Source organism: Brassica napus, chromosome C3 (assembly GCF_020379485.1).
Source record: "Brassica napus cultivar Da-Ae chromosome C3, Da-Ae, whole genome shotgun sequence".
Taxonomy (NCBI): domain Eukaryota; kingdom Viridiplantae; phylum Streptophyta; class Magnoliopsida; order Brassicales; family Brassicaceae; genus Brassica; species Brassica napus.
The window spans coordinates 66,812,716-66,833,636 of record NC_063446.1 but is presented as its reverse complement, the minus strand read 5'-3'; the positions used below and the strand labels follow the sequence as shown (position 1 = coordinate 66,833,636).

Genomic DNA, 20,921 nt, shown 5'->3' with positions numbered 1-20,921 from the left:
GTCCACTACCTTGTGTGTGATGTTCTCTGTTTCTGGTGTAAATCAAAAGGAACGAGTCAATATCGATTTGAATAAGGAGCCTTGTGATTCAAGTAATGTTGAGGATGAAGAAGTTCCTGAGATAAATCGAGCAGAGTTTGTCAAGCCGTCAAAAGAGTCTTTTGTTAAAAGAACGAATCATGTCGCTGCGGATGGTTGCGGTGCTTTAAGGAGTGAAAACATTGAACTTTGTCAAAACAATGGAGACAGTGATAAGGATGGTCGAGCTTGGAGAGGAGACTTCGTGAAGAAGGATCAAATTTTCACAAGTAAAGGGGTTCTGAAGGCAACAATGGAAATTTTGGCGATGAAGAATAATTTCGATTACACTGTTATCAAATCCACGAGAAAATGGTGGTATATTCGATGTAAGGATGCATTGTGCAACTGGACTGTGCGTGCAGAGGAATAGATGGGTCTACATATTTCATGATCAACCAATGTGATGGAAGACATTCATGTGCTCCTTCAAAGAAAAGGAAATTCGGAAAAACAGCATCTGCAAGAACAATTGGGACTCTGATACAACATCGATTTGATGATACAAACGATGGCCCAAAACCGAATGACATCATTCAATTTATGAGAATGGAGCATAGTTGTGAGATTACTTATTGGCACGCTTGGGAAGCTCGTGAGTTTGCTATTGCAGCTGCTAGAGGTATACCAGATCGCAGTTACTCTAAAATACCAGCATATTTGCATATGATTAAAGAAGCAAATCCTGGTACGCATACACTACGAAACTAATGAGAAGGGAAGATTCATGTATCTATTTATGTCATTTGGGCAATCAGTTAGAGGATTCTACAATGCAATGCGAAGGGTGATTGTCGTTGACGGAACTTTTCTGAAAAATAAATACAAAGGGACACTTCTTGTTGCTACTGCTGTAGATGGTAACTCTAATTTGTATCCGATTGCATTTGGGGTTGTTGATTCAGAGAATGACGATTCATGGGGGTGGTTCTTCAGACAGTTGAAAGTGGTTATTGCTGATTGTCAAGATCTAGCTTTTGTCTCAGATAGAAATGCGTCTATTTCTAAAGCTATTGGGACTGTCTACCCTCGATCAGCACATGGAATTTGCATTCATCACTTATTAACCAATGTGGTCTCATTTTTCAAGACAAAAGGATTGACTGCGTTGGTGGAAAAGGCTTCACGGGCATATAGGTACACTGAATTTCAAGAACGTATCACCGAAATTTTTGATATGAGTCCTGAGCTTGGAAGATATCTACGGGAGGCTGATGTGCGCAAATGGGCTCGTTCTCTCTTCCCTGGCTCCAGGTATGACATTAGGACCACGAACCCTGCAGAGTCTATAAATTCAGTTCTTAGAATACCTAGAGAATATCCGGTTATTCCTTTGCTTGATAGTATAAGAGAACTGTTGACTCGATGGTTCTATGAGCGTCGCTTGTTAAGCTCAAAGCATGTAGATCCTTTAACCGCTAAGGTGGAGAGAAAGATTGATAGGAGAATTGTGAAGGCAAAAGGATTCCAGGTTTACAAGGTTGACAACTTCAGATCGGTTGTAAAAGGAGACATATATGATTGTCATGTTGATTTGGAAAGAAGAACATGCACATGTGGTAAGTATGATATAGGAAAAATTCCTTGCCGACACGCCATTCCTGCAATTTATTCACGAGGTATGGAAGTATAAACACATGAATACTTGAGAATTATTTATTTTCGGGATTTTCATCATATAGACTTCATATTGATCAAGTTTTTTTTGAGATTGACAGGTATGGAAGTGCACAGATTCACTGACGCCTTGTACAGCACTGCAGCGTGGAGAACCGCCTATGCAGATTCCATTAATCCAATAGCAGTTCTAGAGTCTGAATGGAATGTCCCTGCTGAGGTTAAACTTGCAAAGGTTTTACCACCAAAGACAAGAAAGAGTGCTGGTCGACCAGTAAAGAGAAGGTATGAATCAGTAGAAGACAAGATCGCATCTTCTCAAGGATCAAGAAGAATAAAAAGCATAAGTGCAGCCGTTGTGGAACTGAAGGACACAAGAGAGGAACATGCGATTTACCCATCTAGTTTGTTATGTGTCTGCATCTGTCTCTGTTTTTTTTCTTATTGCTTTTGAAACTATTTGATCTTCTGTTTAAAAACCTATTTGACAATTTGGTATTTGCTAAACTATAGAGACAAATCGATTTATTCTAGTAACAACCAAAGTATTTGCAAAATAATTCGTTTCAGTAGATGATGATCACCTCGAAAGAACAAGAAACATGGTCTTAACTTCTTTGAAAAAAAGAAACAACAAGTTGAGGAAGCACATAAAAGTAGTTGTGCGCGAAGTCGCTGCCTTTGTTGAACATCATGCATAGATATGGTACAAGAAGACCATCACCAAACAACACACAAACAAAGCTTTTATGCCCCTTAGTTCCCTAATGCATTCCGAGGTCTTCTCTTCGTAATGGCACATTGCATCTTCCATCTCTTGAATTCTACTCTCATGGCGTGTCATCATGGCCTCACCAGCTCTCACTGATTTCTGAAACTCGGAATTGTCAACGAGTAACACGTCAAACAGGTCTTGGAAGTCTTCAATCTCCTCAACAACTGACTTGTCAGTCCATTTGAACAAGTGGGTTTTGTCCTTCATCAGTAACATCCAATACACAATTAGATTGACTAATTCTACTCTCATCGGACAACAAGGAGACAGTTATATGATAACACGACTAACCTTCTGAGATCCCAAAGGACAACAATGAAATAATCTTCCCGGATTTTGAATTGTTTTTGAAGTGAAACGATTCACTGCCTCACCGCAATTGCATCTTGTGGGAATTCCCCGTTGTTTCGCGAGGCGATCTCTTGTAGTGGATGAAGAATTTACTGAAGACATGAGGGAGTCGATCTCCAACTTTTCGCCGCTGCAATCTCTCTGTCGAGGAAGAATGAGGAAGAAAAGTGATTAGGTCAAAAAAATAACCAAAACTACGTCGTTTCATACTCCCATAACGCGTATTCTAGCTAAGGCAGAGCAGAAAAAAGTCACTAAATTTATCGATAACACCACAAGAACTTTGTCTTTGAACCCTCTAAATTAGTGTTTAAACATCTATCAAACATAGTGGACGGACGTACTTAGATAGTGACCAATGTACAATAATCAATAAATAGGTGTGTGTTTGAGGCGTTGGATTAATTTGTACTTTGGTTTTAGTTAAGGGTTTGGTTAGAGTATGTCTACGGTTATGGTTTTAGAGTTTGTTTAGGGTTAAGGGTTTGACTATGAATTACGGATTTAGGGTTTGTTTAGGGTATGATTAAGAATCATTATTGTATTATGGTTTTAGGGTTTGGTTAGGGTATGTCTATGGTTATGGTTTTAGTTAAGGGTTTGTTTAGGGTTTGGGTCCTCAGGTTTTATGATTTTGTAGCACACAATTCTTTATAGGGTTGTTTCATAATTTATACAAAATCAAATCTAGAGTTGTTTCTTAATTCAAATCAAATACCAAAGCCAAAGTTGTTTTCTAATTCTAACAAACCAAACTACTAAAATCACAGTTAATCAATCATCCTCGAGGTCAAAGACCTCAGACCTCTCCCATGGTGAAGGCACATATCGTGTCATAACCTCAGCAAAGATGGGGTCGTGTGCAGCCTCCCATAAGTCCACTCCAATCTTCTGTCTACAACCCATAATGATTTCATCATCCACTAAACTGACGTCAAGACCAAGCAGCGAGCATTCCAAGTGCTTCAGAGCGTATGCACCGCAATCACAACAACTTTTGTTCAATCTCAACTTCATAGGCACATCCACGATAGAATATGATGAGAGGAGTAGCTGCTTCTGTCTTTCTTGTGGTGCAACGGACTTCACTATCCTAGGAATGATAGCAGCAAACTTCTCAACGTACTGTCTGTTCTTTCCCCGACCGCAATCAAAGACTTCCACTTTTCTTTCAATGATGTTTACACAGACACCAACCCAGTGATTACCTGCGTTCGAGTCCACAAAAATATGTAAACGAAGAAATGTATACTAGGATGTAAAAAGAACTGAATGGTTACCATTTACAAACAGAGGAAAGTAGAGTCGATCAACATCAACACCCCAAACTAGATCAGTCTGCCCATGAGATGGAAGCTCTCCTCTGCCGTACCCAAGAAGGAAATCAGGCAATTGATAGGCTTTTTTGTTTGGTAAAAACTTCTTGTATGCAGCGTCTACTTGGAGGCAAAACATAGCACTCATGAAAGCAACACGGCGAGGGGCCCAACGATTCAATGTAGTGTTCACACGCCATATAAACATAACCGCATCCATCTCCTAAAAATTTACAATGAAAGTTAAGTAATATAGCATATAAGAAGTATTAGGAAGATAAATTCACTAAAGGTTAGTACAAGATTCATTACCTCGTTTCCAAGCCATTTTCCAGCACTTACTACTCTTGTAGCTACAGACAAATTAAAACATGTAGGACCAATTGTTAAAGGTATAGGCTTTAATGCCCATTCTGTGAATCCTTTCCATGACTCTTCGGAGATATAATAAAGTGACGCCTGCGGAGAAGCATCTTCTGGCAATGGTGAATCGCTAAGCTGAAGTCCATGACCTTTTCTTTTGCACCATTTCTCCCACTGTGACGGCGGTGGAGCTGTATTCATCTCTGTCTTTTCTTTCTTTACTGGATTATCCACTGAACCTCGGACCGAAGTCATTGGAGTCCACCAGTCTTCTTCTTTTTTGTCCTGAGATGGATCAAAGCCTGGCACATACGACGTCTGAGAAAGCCCTTCAACCCCTTGCGTACCTATCCCGCGACCCATATCATCTGCTTCACTATAATTCACATCGAATGTAGTCTCGGAACCATCCTGTTATGTCACGACAAATAAGCAATAATTGAGACACCAAAATACATTATCATTACATAATTATTTTACATTAAAGTTCCAGACCATTACATAAGTTCAAACAAGACACTTACAAACCAAGGACACTTACACACCAAGCACACATACAAACCGAGACCTTATAAAGTACAACAAAATTCAGGCCGATAACTTAGATGCCAATAAAACAAACAGACACGCAAACCACAAACTTAAACAAGACAAAATAACATTGAAGAGGATGGTGAAGACTAGTGTTTGTTTACCCCGCGTGTGGACCTCCTCAACGGTGCCTGGCTCATCGATGGCTTTGTCGGTGAAGGCTCTCCAAGCTCAACTTCAACGCTGGCTTCCTTACGTGATTGTTTAAGCTCTGTCCGCATCTGCTCAAATGTCTCGGCCATCTGTTTCTGTATCCTTTGTTCCATTCCAGAGAAGTTGTGCTCAAACAACTGTGTCATAAAAGCCTTCATGTCTTCATTAAAAGGAGCTTGCTTTGCACCACTTGCGAGAACCTTATGCTTTCTCTTCTCCATACCACGATCGGGAAGCCTCTTTTTACCCCTCTTTGATCTAGAACCAACGTTTTTTTATCCTTTCGGAGTCTGAAAGTCGTCATCACTCTCGGCTGCTTCAACATTCACGCTTGCTTCATCATTCACAGCTGATTCGTCATCGAGAGATACAGAAATCACTTCATTTTCTTCAGTTTCCCAAACATGCTCACTAAAATCATGCCCCTTCTTTATCATCTCCATCAGAACATTGATTCTATCATCCTCCACATCATCATCTCTGCGAAACGCCTGAGCTTTGACAACATCATAATTTCCTGTCCATGAGATGTATGGGTAGATGTCATCCTACACAAGAAAGGGAAATACAGTTAGATACTAAATACTCATTTCAAACCGGAAGGAATCGTCATAAATAGATAAAATTACCTTGGGTGTAATAATCTCCTCCAAGCGAATGATCTCCTCATATGACACCTTCGCAGCTCCCATCCAGTTTATGCATCTAGGACCGTCCTTGAAACCCTTATCCAGCTTTTTTCCACAAAGCTTCCCAATTTTTGGTACCGCTTCCATTGCCCAAATCTGCAAGGCGTATGAGAAGCCATCCAAGACATAGCTAGTGGTCTTTTCCTTCAGTTGGGAACGATTTTTGGCTATTGATTTGCAGAGAAGGTCATAAGCAGCAACTCCCCAAGGATACCTTCGAACTCTGTCAAGATCCATGACCACCGCGATGTACTTCAGGGGGATATTAGCCTTCTCATCTCTTGCCAATACCACACAAAGAATGATCGCCAAGTAGACAAGACGTATGCGATCTGCATTCCTCCACTTCTTTACAGCTTCCTTGTCCTTAGTCCACAGGCTGAAGAGTGTAATTGTTCCATCTTTTCTCCTCAAAACCTTGCTCCAGAAACCGCCATCATATTTCCACTCTTCAAACTCCTCAAGCGAGATATGAGTATCGCATTCAAACCCGGTTACGGCGTGGAACTATTGCAATGAGAATCGAAGCGGTCTCCTCGCAAAGACAAACCATAGCTCGTGCTGTAAGAAAGTCACCAGCTCCCTACACAAGAAGCTGTGTATCACCCTGGCAGAGTATCCAAGACCATTCTCGTGGAGCTTAAAAATCTGATGAAAAACCGGGTCTTTCTTCACGACATCCAACTCCTTTGGCAGCCACGCTTGGAACTTTTGGATTATGTAGTCGATCCTGCAGTTGTTGTTGATCTGAGTAACTCGGGGCTCCTCGCCCTCCTTAAAAAGCCTCTTCGGTAGCTCCTCAGACATAGCTACAAACCGTGACAAAATTGTTAGTTCAAACACGCCAAATTGTTTTTTAAAAAAATCGAGCTTTAATGGAAGAACTCTTCGATTTCGTTTAATATGAGAATCTATAGATGTAATCCAATACCTTATGTGAAGAATTGTGAGATTGAGAAGCGAAATTGATGGAAGAACACTTCAAAAATCGATTTGACCCAACGAAGAGGAAGAACGATTTGCAGCCGTTGTGTCTTCAGTGAGATCGAAAAGGATGGTGACGGAGACGAGAGTAGAGACCACGGGCTGATGAAACACCGACGAAGAACAGAGCTTCTCACCGTTGAACCCTAAATCGCCGTGGGAGAGCGACGACTCACGACGGAGAAGACGAGGAGAAAATGAATTAGGTTTGCGGCATCCCGCGTCTCCCTTTTTCCCATTTAGTGTTTTTTTTTAATTTTAATAGATTTTACTTTTAACATTAAAACGACTTTTTTTTAATTTTTATAGATTTTAATTTTAACATTAAAACGAAAATTATTATAATTTATAATTTAAATTCAACATAATTGGTAAATTAAGGGTACTTTGGTATTTTACAAGATCTAAAATCCTATTTTCCTAAAATATCTTCTAGAAATCTTAATGTGACAAATCCAAGTTCAAAGTGTCCTATTTATCCAATTTTCTCTTATTATAATCACATTACCAAAAAAATACATTACAAACCTGGAACCCGAACAAGAGAGGTTACATAGAGCTTTAGCCCAACAAAGAGCACCAATCGACCGGAGAAGCTGTAGAGATGATGACCTTTTTCGTTCTCTCTCGATTTATTTTGTTTTTTTTTTTCCTTGTGCTTTAACTAGGTTAATGTTTATTGATTAGTCTAACTACTTAAAATATGAAACTTTATTCTCGCCACACTTGTAAGAAAGAAAATGAATAATCTTGTAATATGTCATACACTTTACCGTAATTTCGTACCAATATATTCTAATAAAACAAGCTGAATCTTATTCGTTTATAAAAAGTACAAAGACATACATACATCGAAAGAGATACCCAACGATGTGAAAACATACATGATTAATGGTTTACTATTGTACACCATTGATTTATTCTGTCACAAACTCGAAAGGTGTTCGTAATTTATTCATAAAAGCAAAACACCCCCATTTATTTATTATCATAGCATATAAAAAGACTTAGGCTTACATAAGAACCCTTTAGTTGACACCATTGACAGCTTTGCGTGGAGTTTCACCTGAAATGGAGTGGCGATCACAAAAGCTCTTCAATCTATCAAATGCATCCTCCAAAGTTGGAGTATCCATGTCAATAGAATGCCTCACCCAGTTCTTCAGAGTAAAAGCAATCCCTAAACCAAACCAGCACACAACATATAAGTTGTTTTGATAAAATTATCAAACACAAACAAATGATTGTCTTCACTGGTAGACCGCTAAACCTTGGACATAGATAATGAATACCTGGTAAAAGGACGAGGTTTTCCTCAGTAGCTAATTTTTCACAGAAATCTTCATCATCTTCAATATCCACAAAGGATGATAAGTTCAGCTCGGTCTGCGAGTAGAAAAGAAAAAAAAATTTAAAGAACACAATTATAAAGAGAAGGTTAGAATAAGTTCTAAAGATACATAGTAATGATAGAATACCCAAAAGAAGGTGCACGCTTCAGGTTTCATGTAGCAGGTGAGGGAAGGTATGCTCTTGAGCTTATAATATGCAAGATCGGTTTTATCTTTCAGAAACATCTGCCTCCTATGGAAGAACTCTTTACCAGTTTTCTCCAAGATGGTGGGAATGGCCGCCTACATAATACAAATCTGACACATTAGCTATATAATTGATAATAATAGGAATAGTCCGTAACATTTTATTTTATATGGTTACAGAAAGTGTCCGAATCAGAAAGTCTCGTACCTGGATAACAGTTGGTGGTTTAGAATTTAGATCAAGGAACTGTTTTATAGCAGCTAAAACCTGTCCATAAGATTAGGAAAAAAGTTAATAAGAATGAACGTTGATAACTCTTAATATCGAACATAGTACATGCATAGTGAATAATGATACATTTTATTCATATATATGCTTAAAGATTGATGGAGAAAAATAGACCGGACATTTTTGGATTTAAAGACACCATCTAGGTCGTGAAGCGCGATCCAGCCAGTTCGCCATCCAGGGACAGACCATCCCTTCGATATGGACCCGAGTGTAACCACCGGTACAATGGACGAAAATTTGCCCATGGGAACGAAGGGATTACTCCCAAACACCGACCAACGAAAAACTTCGTCAGAAACAACCATTATCCCGAGTTCTCGAGCCAACACAGCGAGCTAAGATTCATTAATATACACACAGTCAAAGGATTATAACATATGGCCATGCGAATACTTGAATAGCTAATTAGAGTATAGGTGAAAATACCTGCTTGAGATGAGCTTCAGAGTAGGTGTTCCCGTTGGGATTGTGCGGGTTTATTATAAATATTGCGAATGTGTTCTCATCCGCTGCCGCTCGGACGCTGTCAAGGTCAATCTCATACTTCTCTTCGCGAAGAAATTCGTAATTGCGGACCTCAAGGTGCTTGAAGATGGAACGGATTAAGTTACTTGGGTAGCCTGGCTTGGGAAGCAAGATGTTGGCATTTGGTTTAGCCAATGTATCAACGGCAAGCTCGATGGCTTGTTTGCATCCAACGGTCATAAACACGTCATCAGGTGACAGTTTCTTTGGAAGATCTCTGTTTAGGTAATCTGCTACTGCCCTGAGAAAAGCAAAAATTATGGGACACTTTTTTGTCAAAGAGGTCTAAAATTAATAAACTATATATGCTACTGTAATTCTATGTATGTATATATCACCTTTTGGCCGCCGGAAGGCCAATACTGGGTGCATAGGCGTTTCCAGTGCCGAATAGGACGGCTTTAACAACAGCCCTTTCAGCGGTGTGGCTAGTCTCGGCAGTTTCACCTCGTGGAGGCAAAATGGGCTTTCCTTGAGGATCGCACAGAGCAAAGAGTTTAGAGGTGTAAGTGCTTAGTGAGGCTTCTGAGGCGGCCTTGCCCTCATCGCTGCCACTGAACTGCCAATCAACGCTTTCATTGTTCGCCATCTTTTTTTTTCCTTTTATTTCCTTACGTAGTTTTTTTGTTTTTGGATGATTACTCTCGTTACTACTAGTGAGGTTATATAGTACAAGTTTTTACACTTTTCTTATCAAAGTTTATACTTCGCGTGGTTATATAAGAAAAGAAAGGAACTAAATGCATCTCGAGTCCCCTATATGTTAGAACGTTTCCTCTAATCACGGTAAGTACAAAATGTAAAACTGTCAATGGTAGGTAATTTTTTTTGGATCAAATAGGTAATTTATATAAAATATTTTATTAGACAAAGAAAATTCACGTGCTATTTGGATTTTCAATTATACAAGGTGATATTATATTATATAGTACCAAACTTATTTTCGGTTTTCTTTCTATCCGTAGTTCTTACCATCGGTGACAGCCTCTACACTTTACATTTTGCTTATGATGCCGTGTGTCACCATCAACACATATAAACGCAAGACTTAAGAACGATCCTAATGATTTTAGACGTGAGTTACAAGAAACAACGGAATCTTTTCTTTTCGTCGTGTTTTTAGCTTTCGTCTATACACTGAAAACAGTGAGGATAAGTTGGAATAACCTATCGCCATACTATATTTCTTTTGTAGATCATACATATTCTTTTCTGTAAAATAACGTCTTCACTTTTAACTATGTAAATCAGATCACGTAATGTAACACCGTAAAATATGACAAAATCATTGAAATATCACTTAAAGATGTAGAATAAATTACCGGGGCCTGTGGCCAGGTGGTAATTAACTTGAAGCTCAATAAGGTGAAACCACCTGGGTTCGAGTTCCGGCCATTAGAAAACTAAATTTTTGGTATTGTCAAGAACAGTGGACTGACACAAAATATGTGACTGCTTTTTGTTTTGTCAGAGTGGCACAACCGGTGTTGGGTCGGAGCGACAGCTAGAAATACCATACTTGAATCGACATGAGTATGACCAACAAACAGGCCCGGTGGTAATTAATTTGAAGATCAATAAGGTGAAGCCACCTGAGTTCGAGTCCCAGCCACTGGAGAATTAAATTTTCGCTATCGCCAAGGACAGTGGACTGACACAAAATAGGCGAGTGCTTTTTGTTTTGTTAAAGTGGCACAACCGGTGTTGGGTCGTAGCGACAGCTAGCAATACCATACTTGAATCGACATACGTATGACCAACACAGAGGCCCGGTCCGGGCATAGGCAAGAGTTAACTTAGTTAACTTTCCAACGACATTGACCATGGTAAGTCGAGGACAAGAGTTAGAAAATATTCATATATGCATGGGCCAGATATGAGTCATTTGGGAGGCTTTGTTCGGCTTAGTATATTAGAAGATCTTAAGGATGTTTCTATCCTAAGTCAAATCAATGTAGTATTTAAGTGTCAATCCAATTCTAAGTGGTTTCAATGCAAAGAGAATACATGTTCATACTTAATCTAAGCGCACTCAATGTAATGAAGTGATTTGATTTAACTAACAACTCTCTAAGACAACAAATTAACAAACTTTCAAGCAATAGGATAAATGAGCAATCATGGGTATAGGAATTTGACTTCAGATGATTAAACTCCAATCTAGAATGGCAAGGTATCAATCAACATATTCCCTTAAGTCTAGACAACAAGGCTAAACAAGTTCTTTGTCAAGATAACTGCTCATTTACTCTCATTGATCAAACATCAAATGCCTTTGGTTTGTGTCATTCAAGTAATCATTAAGAATGTGTCTATTAACTATCTAAGCTCTCCTAACATCAAATGCCTTTGGTTAAGCTATCAAAGAGCAAGTTGAGTTGACTCAGACATTTCATCGAACACCTTCCGGGTAATGAAATGTCTAGAGTTCTAATCTAAAGAGGCCAACTCTAGACTAGCATTAAGATCACTCAATCAAGCAAGAAAACATATTAATCTAACTCTAAACACTCTAGATGATCACTTAATCATCCTAACCCATGAATCCAAAGATGACTACTCACTAATTGTCATGATAAACCCAAGAATCAATGATGATTTGAAGTTAATCATGATTAGTAATCAAGATAATCAAGCAAACACAAGATATCAAGATGAAAAGAACCTCAACATTGAATCTTTCACCAAAATAGGTTTTGTGTTTGGATAGATAACAAGATAAGATCCTAAGATTAGGTCTAAGAAACATTTATAGTAGTTTAAAATCGAACCGAGTCAACCCAACTAACATGGGTTGACCCAAAAACAAATGGATAAATATCTGGTCACACTCCGAAATGTTTACTTTTTAGACTCGCAGCAGCTAGGCGAAACCGCTCCACTAGGCCGCTGAGGCTCTCACAGCGGCTTCTTGCAGTCTTCGTCATCAGCCCGCTGCAACAAGTACATATGCGGCAGAGAGTGGGGTATTTTCCCAGCGGCTTTAGCACACCGCTGCGCCAAACCGCTCCCATACTAAGTCTCCATTCTTGAGCTCTTGCAGCGGCTTCTCGACGGGGTCACAAGGCTGCTGCGATGTCACAAGGCCGCTGGGAAACTTAATCATCTCGTCTCTTGCTCGAAAATCACCATTCTTGCCTCCAAACCATCTCTAAATGCTCCAAAGTCACCATCTGACATCTCCATCACCTGATAAGGACATATGTAGTGCAATGCAACCTAAACATGTCTAAATGTTATTCTAAATGATCAAAATATGCAAGAATGAATGGTTAAAACAATGCGAATCATCAAGGTATCAGAAGATAATGGTCGAACACTGAATGATACTTACCTGGATGAGGTCGACTCTTGATCAATAAGATGAGTGGCCTAAGTTAGTAACTTCCATTGCACAATAAGGAAGGGTCCTGATATCTTCTCAATTTGCATTGTTTTAACCATTCATTCTTGCACATGTTGATCATTTAGGATAGCATTTAGATATGTTTAGGTTGCATTGCAAGGTTGCATTGCATTACATATGTCCTTATTAGGTGATGGAGATTTCAAATGGTGACTTTGGAGCATCTAGAGATGGTTTGGAAGCAAAATTGGTGATTCTCGAAGAAGAGACGCAGAGGTTAAGTGTCCCAGCGGCCTCGTGACGTCCCAGCGGCATTTTGGCCCATCGAGAAGCCGCTGCAAGCGCTGGAGAAACGGAGACAAAGTGTGGCAGTGGCCTTGTGCAACGGTGTCCTGGAGCCGCTGGAGACGCTCGAGAGATGAAGACTCGAGAAATGGAGAGAAGTATGGGAGCGGCCTAACGCAGCGTTGAACCGAAGCCGCAGGAAAAATAGCTCATCCCCTGTCGCATTTGTACTTGTCACAGCGGTGTGATGCAAGGAAGTGAAGAAGCCGCTGCGAGTGCCCTAGCGGCTAGGTGGAGCGGTTTCATGTGGCCGCTGCGAGTCAAGAAAGTCAACATATTTCGTGTTTGACCAGATAATTACCAATTTGTGTTTTGGTTAACCCAGGTTTGTTGGGTTAAACCAGGTTCGACTTTAAGCTACTATAAAGGTCCTTCAGACCTAATTGTAGGATCTTATCTTGTTTTCTATCTAATCACAAAAGAACTTTTAGGTGAAAGATCCTATCTTGATCATTTCTCTCTTGTGATTGCTTGATTATCTTGATCACTAATCATGATTAGCACCAAATCATCTTTGATTCTTGGGCTCATCATGGAGAGTAGTGAGTAGTCATCTTTGGATTCATGGGTTAGGGAGATTAAGGGTGATTAAGCTAGATTTAAGGTGTCTAGGTATAGATCAATCTTATTCCTTGCTAGTAGAGGGCTTTTAATGCAACTTTAGAGTTGGCCTCTCTAAAGTTGAGCTCTAGGCATTTCATACCCGGAAGGTGTTTGATGAAATGCCTGAATCAACTCTCCTAAGCTTTTAACATCCTTTACTAAAGGGATTTGTTGTTAAAGGTGTTAAGATGACTAGTAGACTTGAGATTAATGATTACTTAGATAACATTCAACCAAAGGAATTTGATGCTTGAGTTATCTAGGTAAATGAGCATTCATCTAGGGATAGAGTTTGCTTAGGATTGTGTCTAGGCCTAAGGTAGATATAGATTGGTTAAAAGTTGACACCTTTAGGTTGAATCTTGATCACCCAAGATCAATTCCCATAGCCCATGAGTTCTTCCTTCTTATAAGAAAGAAAGCTTTGTCCTTTATTGCATTTTAGGTAGTAATCTAGTTTCAAATCATCTCAAAAACTGGTAGCACTTAGATTAAGCATGGTCTTGCATTCCCTTTGCATCATAATCACTTAGGACTGGTTTGACATCCTATATATTACAACATTTGATTAGGGACCTTGAAACCCCTATCATCAAATTGGTGCCGTTGCCAAATTCTAAGTTGATTGTGACATTGGGATTTAGTCATTTGATTGATACTAAGTCAATTTTTATTTAACTGTGTTATTGCTTCTCTTTGTTCTTCTCTCTTTGCATTTCAGGTGTATGAACACAAGGAGCAGAGGTCCAACAAACCTAGTTCCAAGAGTTGAAGACATTAGAGCACTTGAGAGGGAGATAGCAAGACAAAGAAGAGAAGTAGAGCAACATGCTCACTTGCAAGGGTTGGGGTTTGATATGGAGAATCTGCCTCAAGATGGTGAAGCCCAAGGAGGCAATGGTCCAAGAGCTGATCCTTTTAGACCACAGCGTCAGCCACAACATCCACAGCGCCAAGCTCGTGCCATTGGAGCCTATGATCAACCTCACATTCATGGTCATAGGTTGGGAATCAGAGCACCAGCTGTGGAGAACAACAACTTCGAGATCAAGTCAGGGCTGCTCAACACTATAGAGAACAACAAGTATCATGGTCTTGCTGCTACAACCCTTTTGATCACTTGTACAAGTTTGATCAGTATTGTGGCTTGTCCAAGACAAATGGTGTTTCTGAAGATGCTTTCAAGCTGAAGCTATTTCTTTTCTCTTTGGGAGATAAGGCACACCAATGGGAGAAGACTCTTCCAAGTGACACTGTCATTACTTGGGAAGATTGCAAGAGAGCTTTCCTAGAAACGTTCTTCGCTACTTCAAGGACAGCTAAGATCAGGAACGAAATCTCCGGGTTTCAACAAAAAGGTCTAGAGAGCTTCAGTGAAGCATGGGAGAGGTTCAAGGGTTATTGGTCTCAATGCCCTCATCATGGTTTCAGCAAGGAGAGCTTGCTTAACACCTTCTATAGAGGAGCCTTACCACAATGCAGAAACATGCTTGATACTGCTAGCAATGGTTTCTTTTTGGGGAGAACTGAAGAAGAAGCAGAGGAACTGGTGGAGAACATGGCTAAGAGCGACTCAGTCTACAGCGAGGAGCATGATAGGGTCAATAGAAATGATGATCAATAGACAAAGAAAGAGATCAAGTCCTTGCAGGAGAAGATGGACTTGCTTCTTTCTAACCAAGCTAAACAAGAGCAGGTCAACTTTGTGGGTGGTCCTATTCAAGAGATTCCTCCCAAGATTAATGAGGTTGATGGTTTGGAAGGACAAGAAGAGCTGTGCTTCATCAACAACAATGGTTCTTGGTACAGGAAGGAACCTAACTTTCAGTACAACAACTACCAGCAAAATTCCTACTCAAACAACCAGCAAGGAGGATACCAGCAGAGGCAAAACACTCAGCAAGGGAGCTATCAGCCTAGGCAAAACACCCATCCTGGTTTCAACAATAACAACAATCAGTCTACTCAAGCTCAAGGAAGTTCTTCACAAGCTCCAGCTTCAGATACAAGTGTGGATGCAATGTTCAAGAAACTTTTAGATTTTCAGGCCAAGAATGAGAAGACAATGGGTTATGAGTTCACGAAAATTCACTCCAAGATTGATGGAAGTTACAATGAGCTCAACAACAAGATCCGCCATTTGGAGAATCAGTTTGCTTCAATGAACTCTCAGCCAAGTCGCCAACAAGGGGCATTACCTGGAAAGCCAGAGCAAAATCCCAAGGAGAAAATGAAAGCCATCACCCTTAGGAGTGGAAAATAGCTACCACCAAGAACTCTCATTAAGGATAATGAGAAGCAAGATGGGGAGGTGGTCATCAATGTGGATGATGATGTGGTTATTATGGATGAGAAGACCAATGAAGAGATCTTGGAGAAAATAGTTGAAGCAAAAAGAAAGGGTAAAATTGGAGAAGAAAAGAAGGGGGAGAACAAGAATGAAGTTGCTACTTCATCAAAAGGAGCTCTATTCAATCCTCCTCCCTATGAACCAAAACTTTCTTTTCCCGGTAGATTCAAGAGACAGTTTTTGGAGCAATACAAGGTTTTATTTGAGAAGCAAATGAGTGAAGTTCAGATTACTATGCCCATAATTGATGCCTTCATGCTAGTGCCTCAATACAGCAAGTTCCTCAAGGATGCTGTAACTAAGAAGAAGAAGGAGATGGAAGGCATGGTGGTTCTTACTCATGAGTGTAGTGCTATTATCCAACGGCTAACCATCCCTAAGAAGCTTGAAGATCCAGGAAGCTTTACTTTACCTTGTGCCATTGGGCAATTTACTTTTGAGAGGTGTCTATGCGATTTGGGAGCAAGTGTGAGCCTTATGCCTCTCTCCATTGCTAAAAGGCTTGGCTTTACACAATACAAGAAGTGTAGACTCTCTCTTGTGCTAGCTGATCGCTCAGTGAAGATTCTCATTGGTATCCTAGTAGATCTCCCTGTTATGGTTGGAAATTGTGAGATTCCTACAGATTTTGTGGTGTTAGAGATGGATGAAGAACCAACAGATCCTTTGATAATGGGGAGACCTTTCTTGGCTACAGCAGGAGCAGTTGTGAATGTTAAGGAAGGGAAGATTGATCTTCACCTTGGAAAGGGAAACATTCTTCACTTTGACATCAAAGAGGTGATGAAGAAGCCTATTACTCAAAGCCAAGCATTCTACATTGAGGAGATGGAGGTTTTAGCTGATGAACTTCTAGAGGAGTTGGCACTTGAAGACTCTCTACAACATGCCTTAACAATTGAGAGAGAGGTCCAAATGGTTGAGAACAAGGAAAGTGATGCTTATGTGAAGATGCTGGACTCTCACACGGAGATTAGTGATGAAGAACAGAATGAGGAGCTTTCATATGAGGATCACCATGCTTCCTCAGCTACTCAACAAGAGAATCTCCAAGAGGATGATTGGAGTGAACTCAAAGCACCAAAAATGGAGCTTAAACCTCTTCTCCATGGTGTAGGGTATACTTTCCTTGGCCCTAATGAGACTTACCCTGTCATAGTGAGTAGTGAGCGTAGTGAAGATGAATTGTCTAAACTTTTGAATGAACTTAAAAAGTATAGAAAGGCAATAGGCTACTCACTAAATGATATTAAAGGGCTATCACCTTCTTTATGCATGCATAGGATACATCTAGAGGATGAATCTATGACTTCTATAGAACATCAAAGAAGGTTGAACCCCAACTTGAAGGATGTTGTTAAGAAAGAGATTCTAAAACTCTTAGATGCAGGAGTCATCTATCCTATTTCAGATAGCAAATGGGTGTCTCTTGTGCATGTTGTTCCAAAGAAAGGAGGAATGACTGTGGTTAAAAATGATAAGGATGAACTAATACCAACAAGAACAATAACAGGACATAGGATGTGCATAGATTATCGAAAACTTAACAAAGCATCTAGAAAGGATCATTTTCCATTGCCATTCATTGATCAAATGCTTGAGAGACTTGCAAATCATCCATATTATTGTTTTCTTGATGGGTATTCAGGGTTCTTCCAAATCCCCATACATCCAAATGATCAAGAGAAAACGACTTTCACATGCCCCTATGGTACCTTTGCTTATCAAAGGATGCCATTTGGGCTATGTAATGCTCCAGCCACTTTCCAAAGATGCATGATGTCTATTTTCTATGATCTTATAGAGGATGTTGTGGAGGTGTTTATAGATGATTTCTCTTTCTACGGATCTTCGTTTTCTGCTTGTTTTTCAAATCTTAGCAGGGTCATCAAGAGATGTGAAGAGACCAACCTTGTGTTGAACTGGGAGAAGTGTCACTTCATGGTTAAGGAAGGGTCTGTGCTTGGACACAAGATTTCAGAGAGGGGGATTGAGGTAGACAAGGCCAAGATTGAAGTGATGGTTGGGTTAGCTGCACCAAAGACGGTTAAAGACATTAGAAGCTTCCACGGTCATGCTGGATTCTATAGAAGATTCATCCAAGACTTCTCGATGATAGCAAGGCCAATGACTAAGCTTCTATGCAAGGAGGCTGCATTCGTCTTTGATTGGGAATGTCTACATGCCTTCAAGAAGTTGAAGGAGAAGCTGGTTAGCGCCCCCATTGTGCAGCCACCAGATTGGGATCTCCCTTTTGAGATCATGTGTGATGCTAGTGACTATGCTGTGGGAGCTGTTCTTGGTCAAAAGAAGGACAAGAAGACTCATGTGATCTACTATGCGAGTAAAACCCTTGATGAAGCCCAAATGAAGTATGCTACAACTGAGAAGGAGTTGCTAGCCATTGTCTATGCCTTTGAGAAGTTCAGAAGCTACTTAGTTGGGTCAAAGGTCATAGTCTACACTGATCATGCTGTATTGAGACACCTCATGGCCAAGAAGGATGCTAAGCCAAGGCTGTTGGGGTGGATCTTGCTGCTACAAGAGTTTGACCTTGAGATTAGAGACAAGCCAGGAGTTGAGAATGGTGTAGCTGATCACTTATCTAGACTGAAGATTGAGAGTGGGATCCCTATTGATGAAGGGCTTCCAGAAGAGCAGATCATGGCAATTGGAGCGGTGGTAGCAGTTTGTGAAACTGGAAAGAAGCTTGAAGAAGTGAAGGCAACTGAAGAGAAAGGGCCTTGGTATGCTGATTTGGTGAACTACTTAGCTTGTGGAAGAGAGAGCCACTTGATCTTGAGGGATATGCCAAGAAGAAGTTCTACAAAGATGTGAAGAGATAATATTGGGATGAACCTTAACTCTACATCCTTTGTAGAGATCAACTCTATAGAAGAGCAGTAGCTGATGAAGAAGTTGAAGGGATCCTCACACACTGTCATGGATCATCCTATGGAGGGCACTTTGCTACTTTCAAGACTGTCTCAAAGGTGTTACAAGCTGGGTTTTGGTGGCCTCATATGTTCAAAGACACTCAAGACTTTGTCTCTAGGTGTGATTCATGCCAAAGGAGAGGGAACATCACCAAAAGGAATGAGATGCCTCAAAACCCAATTATGGAAGTGGAGGTTTTTGATGTGTGGGGTATTGACTTCATGGGACCATTTCCATCATCTTTTGGCAACAAATACATCCTTGTAGCTGTTGACTATGTCTCCAAGTGGGTAGAAGCTGTGGCAAGTCCCACCAATGAAAAAGCGACATTGGAGGCAGAGATCGAAGAGATGATAGAAGAGGGTCTTAGAGCTGAGACTGAAGATGAGGAGGAGGAAACACCTGCTCCCAAGCCAGCTAAGAAGCGGAATAGAGTACCCCCAACCAGCAAACCAACTTCAGCGCAACTCTATGAGCGCCTTTGTGATGACGTCAAATGGAGCCCGATGAGATTTCCAGATGTTGAGGCTCTTCGTACGCTTGGGATCTATGAAGATGTGAGAATGATTCTCCGGAACATGGGCATGGAGTCACTACTTGGTATGAGCTACGGAGTTCATAAGGAGGTCTCTTGTGAGTTCATTTCTACATTCTCAGTTCGATACCATTGCGATGCACATAGGACCGAGGGGTTTGGGCGCACCAGCTTTGAGATCAATGAGAAAACCTACAAGGTGTGTTTCAAGAAGCTAAGCTCCATTCTCGGTTTCTCGGACAACCGTGGGTCGTTTCTACCTGCTAGGTCGGCAATTGTGGATGACATATGAGCAATGATTACGGGGTGGTCGCGTACAGCGGGAGAGGACAAGAGCAATGACATCTCTAACCCGGGAGTGAGATATGCCCAAAAGGTTCTTACTCACACCTTTTACTCATGGAGGGAACCGGGCGGAGCAAACGATGATGAGCTCAAACTTCTGGCTCTTGGACTTCTCCCGATTCTTGAGGAAGGAACGCTACTCCACACCGATCCGGAAGATTTTGAGGACTTGGGACTTGTGGGATTGTTGATGAAGCGGTTTGAGTACTATCGAGATTGGGCTTGGACAACTCCGAATGAAAAACCGACGCTGTTTATCGGGAGCTTCATTACTCCGATCTTGGAAGCATTTGGGATAGATTTGGGACCTCGGGATCATGCTCCAGCCTCCATTGATCTTGCTTACTTGAAGAAAACCCATTTCCTTACCGGCCAATCTGGCGATCGGTATGGTTACCCCTTTTGGTCCACTGATATCGAGCCAGAGAAGCTACAGATATTCCTCCCTTGTGAGAGGTTGACGACGCTATCTGATCCTCAGCATGTACTCTTCGCTCCAGCTGCTCATGAGCTCATTCCCGCAGATTTTGGTGTACTTGAGACCATCACCAAAGCGCGCAAGAAGAAGACCAAGGCAATTTCTTCTCGGGTAGCTCGTCCTAGTGATGCTGATGACGAAGGACCGACCACACCAGCCCCGGTGTATGGGACAGAGAGATACCACTTTCAGCCTTATGGTGGAGTTACACCGAACGTTGCATTGCGCCAAGCTCTCTCTCAAAACGCCAAGTTGCTTCGGTGGAACAAGATGCAAGATTCCACCATCTACAAGCTGAAGAACTCAGTGAAAGCGCTTAAGAGACAGATGAAAAAGGTCAATGCACTTCTCTCTCAAGTGTCTATCGGTTCTGGTTGTCAACGGGATGACGTGTTGGCTGGTGCTGGTCCATCTACTCTCCCATACCCTGTCTTCTATGGACCTCCTCGTTCCCCGGAGTACCGACTCCGTCGTAGACGCAGGAACACAGCTCCTCCACCCCGAGCCTCCTCCAACGAGTCTCCTTCAGTCGCTACCGACAACGACGACGACACGGAGGGAGCATCCTCCTTTGCTTAGCCAGGTTTCATCATCACCCTTCCATTGTATATACCAGTTTTTCTTTGCATTTATTTCTCTTTTTGGTATCTCCTCCTACTTTCTAACACAGAGACTGTGTGAACAAAGTTTGGGGGAGGTATCAAGTATTT

At 41.0% G+C, this 20,921-nt stretch overlaps 5 protein-coding genes and 2 non-coding genes across 7 annotated transcripts; 3 read left to right on the top strand and 4 right to left on the bottom strand.

Moving 5' to 3' along the window:
- The first annotated feature begins 627 nt into the window (after positions 1–627).
- Positions 628–2,149, top strand: LOC125583284. Its single transcript, XM_048749922.1, has 3 exons — positions 628–700; positions 837–1,697; positions 1,797–2,149. The coding sequence occupies exons 1-3, from the start codon at positions 628–630 to the stop codon at positions 2,147–2,149; spliced, it is 1,287 nt and encodes a 428-aa protein (XP_048605879.1).
- A 1,446-nt stretch (positions 2,150–3,595) lies between these two features.
- On the bottom strand, positions 3,596–5,465 carry LOC106363587. The gene is made up of 4 exons (XM_013803306.2): positions 5,196–5,465; positions 4,450–4,911; positions 4,102–4,360; positions 3,596–4,029 (listed from the first exon to the last, which is right to left on the bottom strand). The coding sequence occupies exons 1-4, from the start codon at positions 5,463–5,465 to the stop codon at positions 3,596–3,598; spliced, it is 1,425 nt and encodes a 474-aa protein (XP_013658760.2).
- On the bottom strand, positions 4,940–7,492 carry LOC106350754. The gene is made up of 2 exons (XM_022714531.2): positions 5,874–7,492; positions 4,940–5,792 (listed from the first exon to the last, which is right to left on the bottom strand). The coding sequence occupies exons 1-2, from the start codon at positions 6,168–6,170 to the stop codon at positions 5,520–5,522; spliced, it is 570 nt and encodes a 189-aa protein (XP_022570252.2). The 5' UTR covers positions 6,171–7,492; the 3' UTR covers positions 4,940–5,519.
- Positions 7,493–7,710: 218 nt separating this feature from the next.
- Positions 7,711–9,955, bottom strand: LOC106363590 (cystine lyase CORI3). The gene is made up of 7 exons (XM_048750353.1): positions 9,611–9,955; positions 9,174–9,513; positions 8,864–9,082; positions 8,664–8,723; positions 8,396–8,551; positions 8,210–8,303; positions 7,711–8,097 (listed from the first exon to the last, which is right to left on the bottom strand). Exons 1-7 carry the CDS (start codon positions 9,859–9,861, stop codon positions 7,946–7,948), a joined length of 1,272 nt encoding a protein of 423 aa, XP_048606310.1. The 5' UTR covers positions 9,862–9,955; the 3' UTR covers positions 7,711–7,945.
- Positions 9,956–12,598: 2,643 nt separating this feature from the next.
- LOC125584707 lies at positions 12,599–12,754 on the top strand. Its single transcript, XR_007321616.1, has one exon. It is a non-coding gene; the product is annotated as a U1 spliceosomal RNA (small nuclear RNA).
- A 2,133-nt stretch (positions 12,755–14,887) lies between these two features.
- LOC125584584 lies at positions 14,888–14,994 on the bottom strand. Its single transcript, XR_007321497.1, has one exon. It is a non-coding gene; the product is annotated as a small nucleolar RNA R71 (small nucleolar RNA).
- A 916-nt stretch (positions 14,995–15,910) lies between these two features.
- Positions 15,911–16,556, top strand: LOC125583283. The gene is made up of 2 exons (XM_048749921.1): positions 15,911–16,498; positions 16,542–16,556. Exons 1-2 carry the CDS (start codon positions 15,911–15,913, stop codon positions 16,554–16,556), a joined length of 603 nt encoding a protein of 200 aa, XP_048605878.1.
- The last annotated feature ends 4,365 nt before the right edge of the window (positions 16,557–20,921 follow it).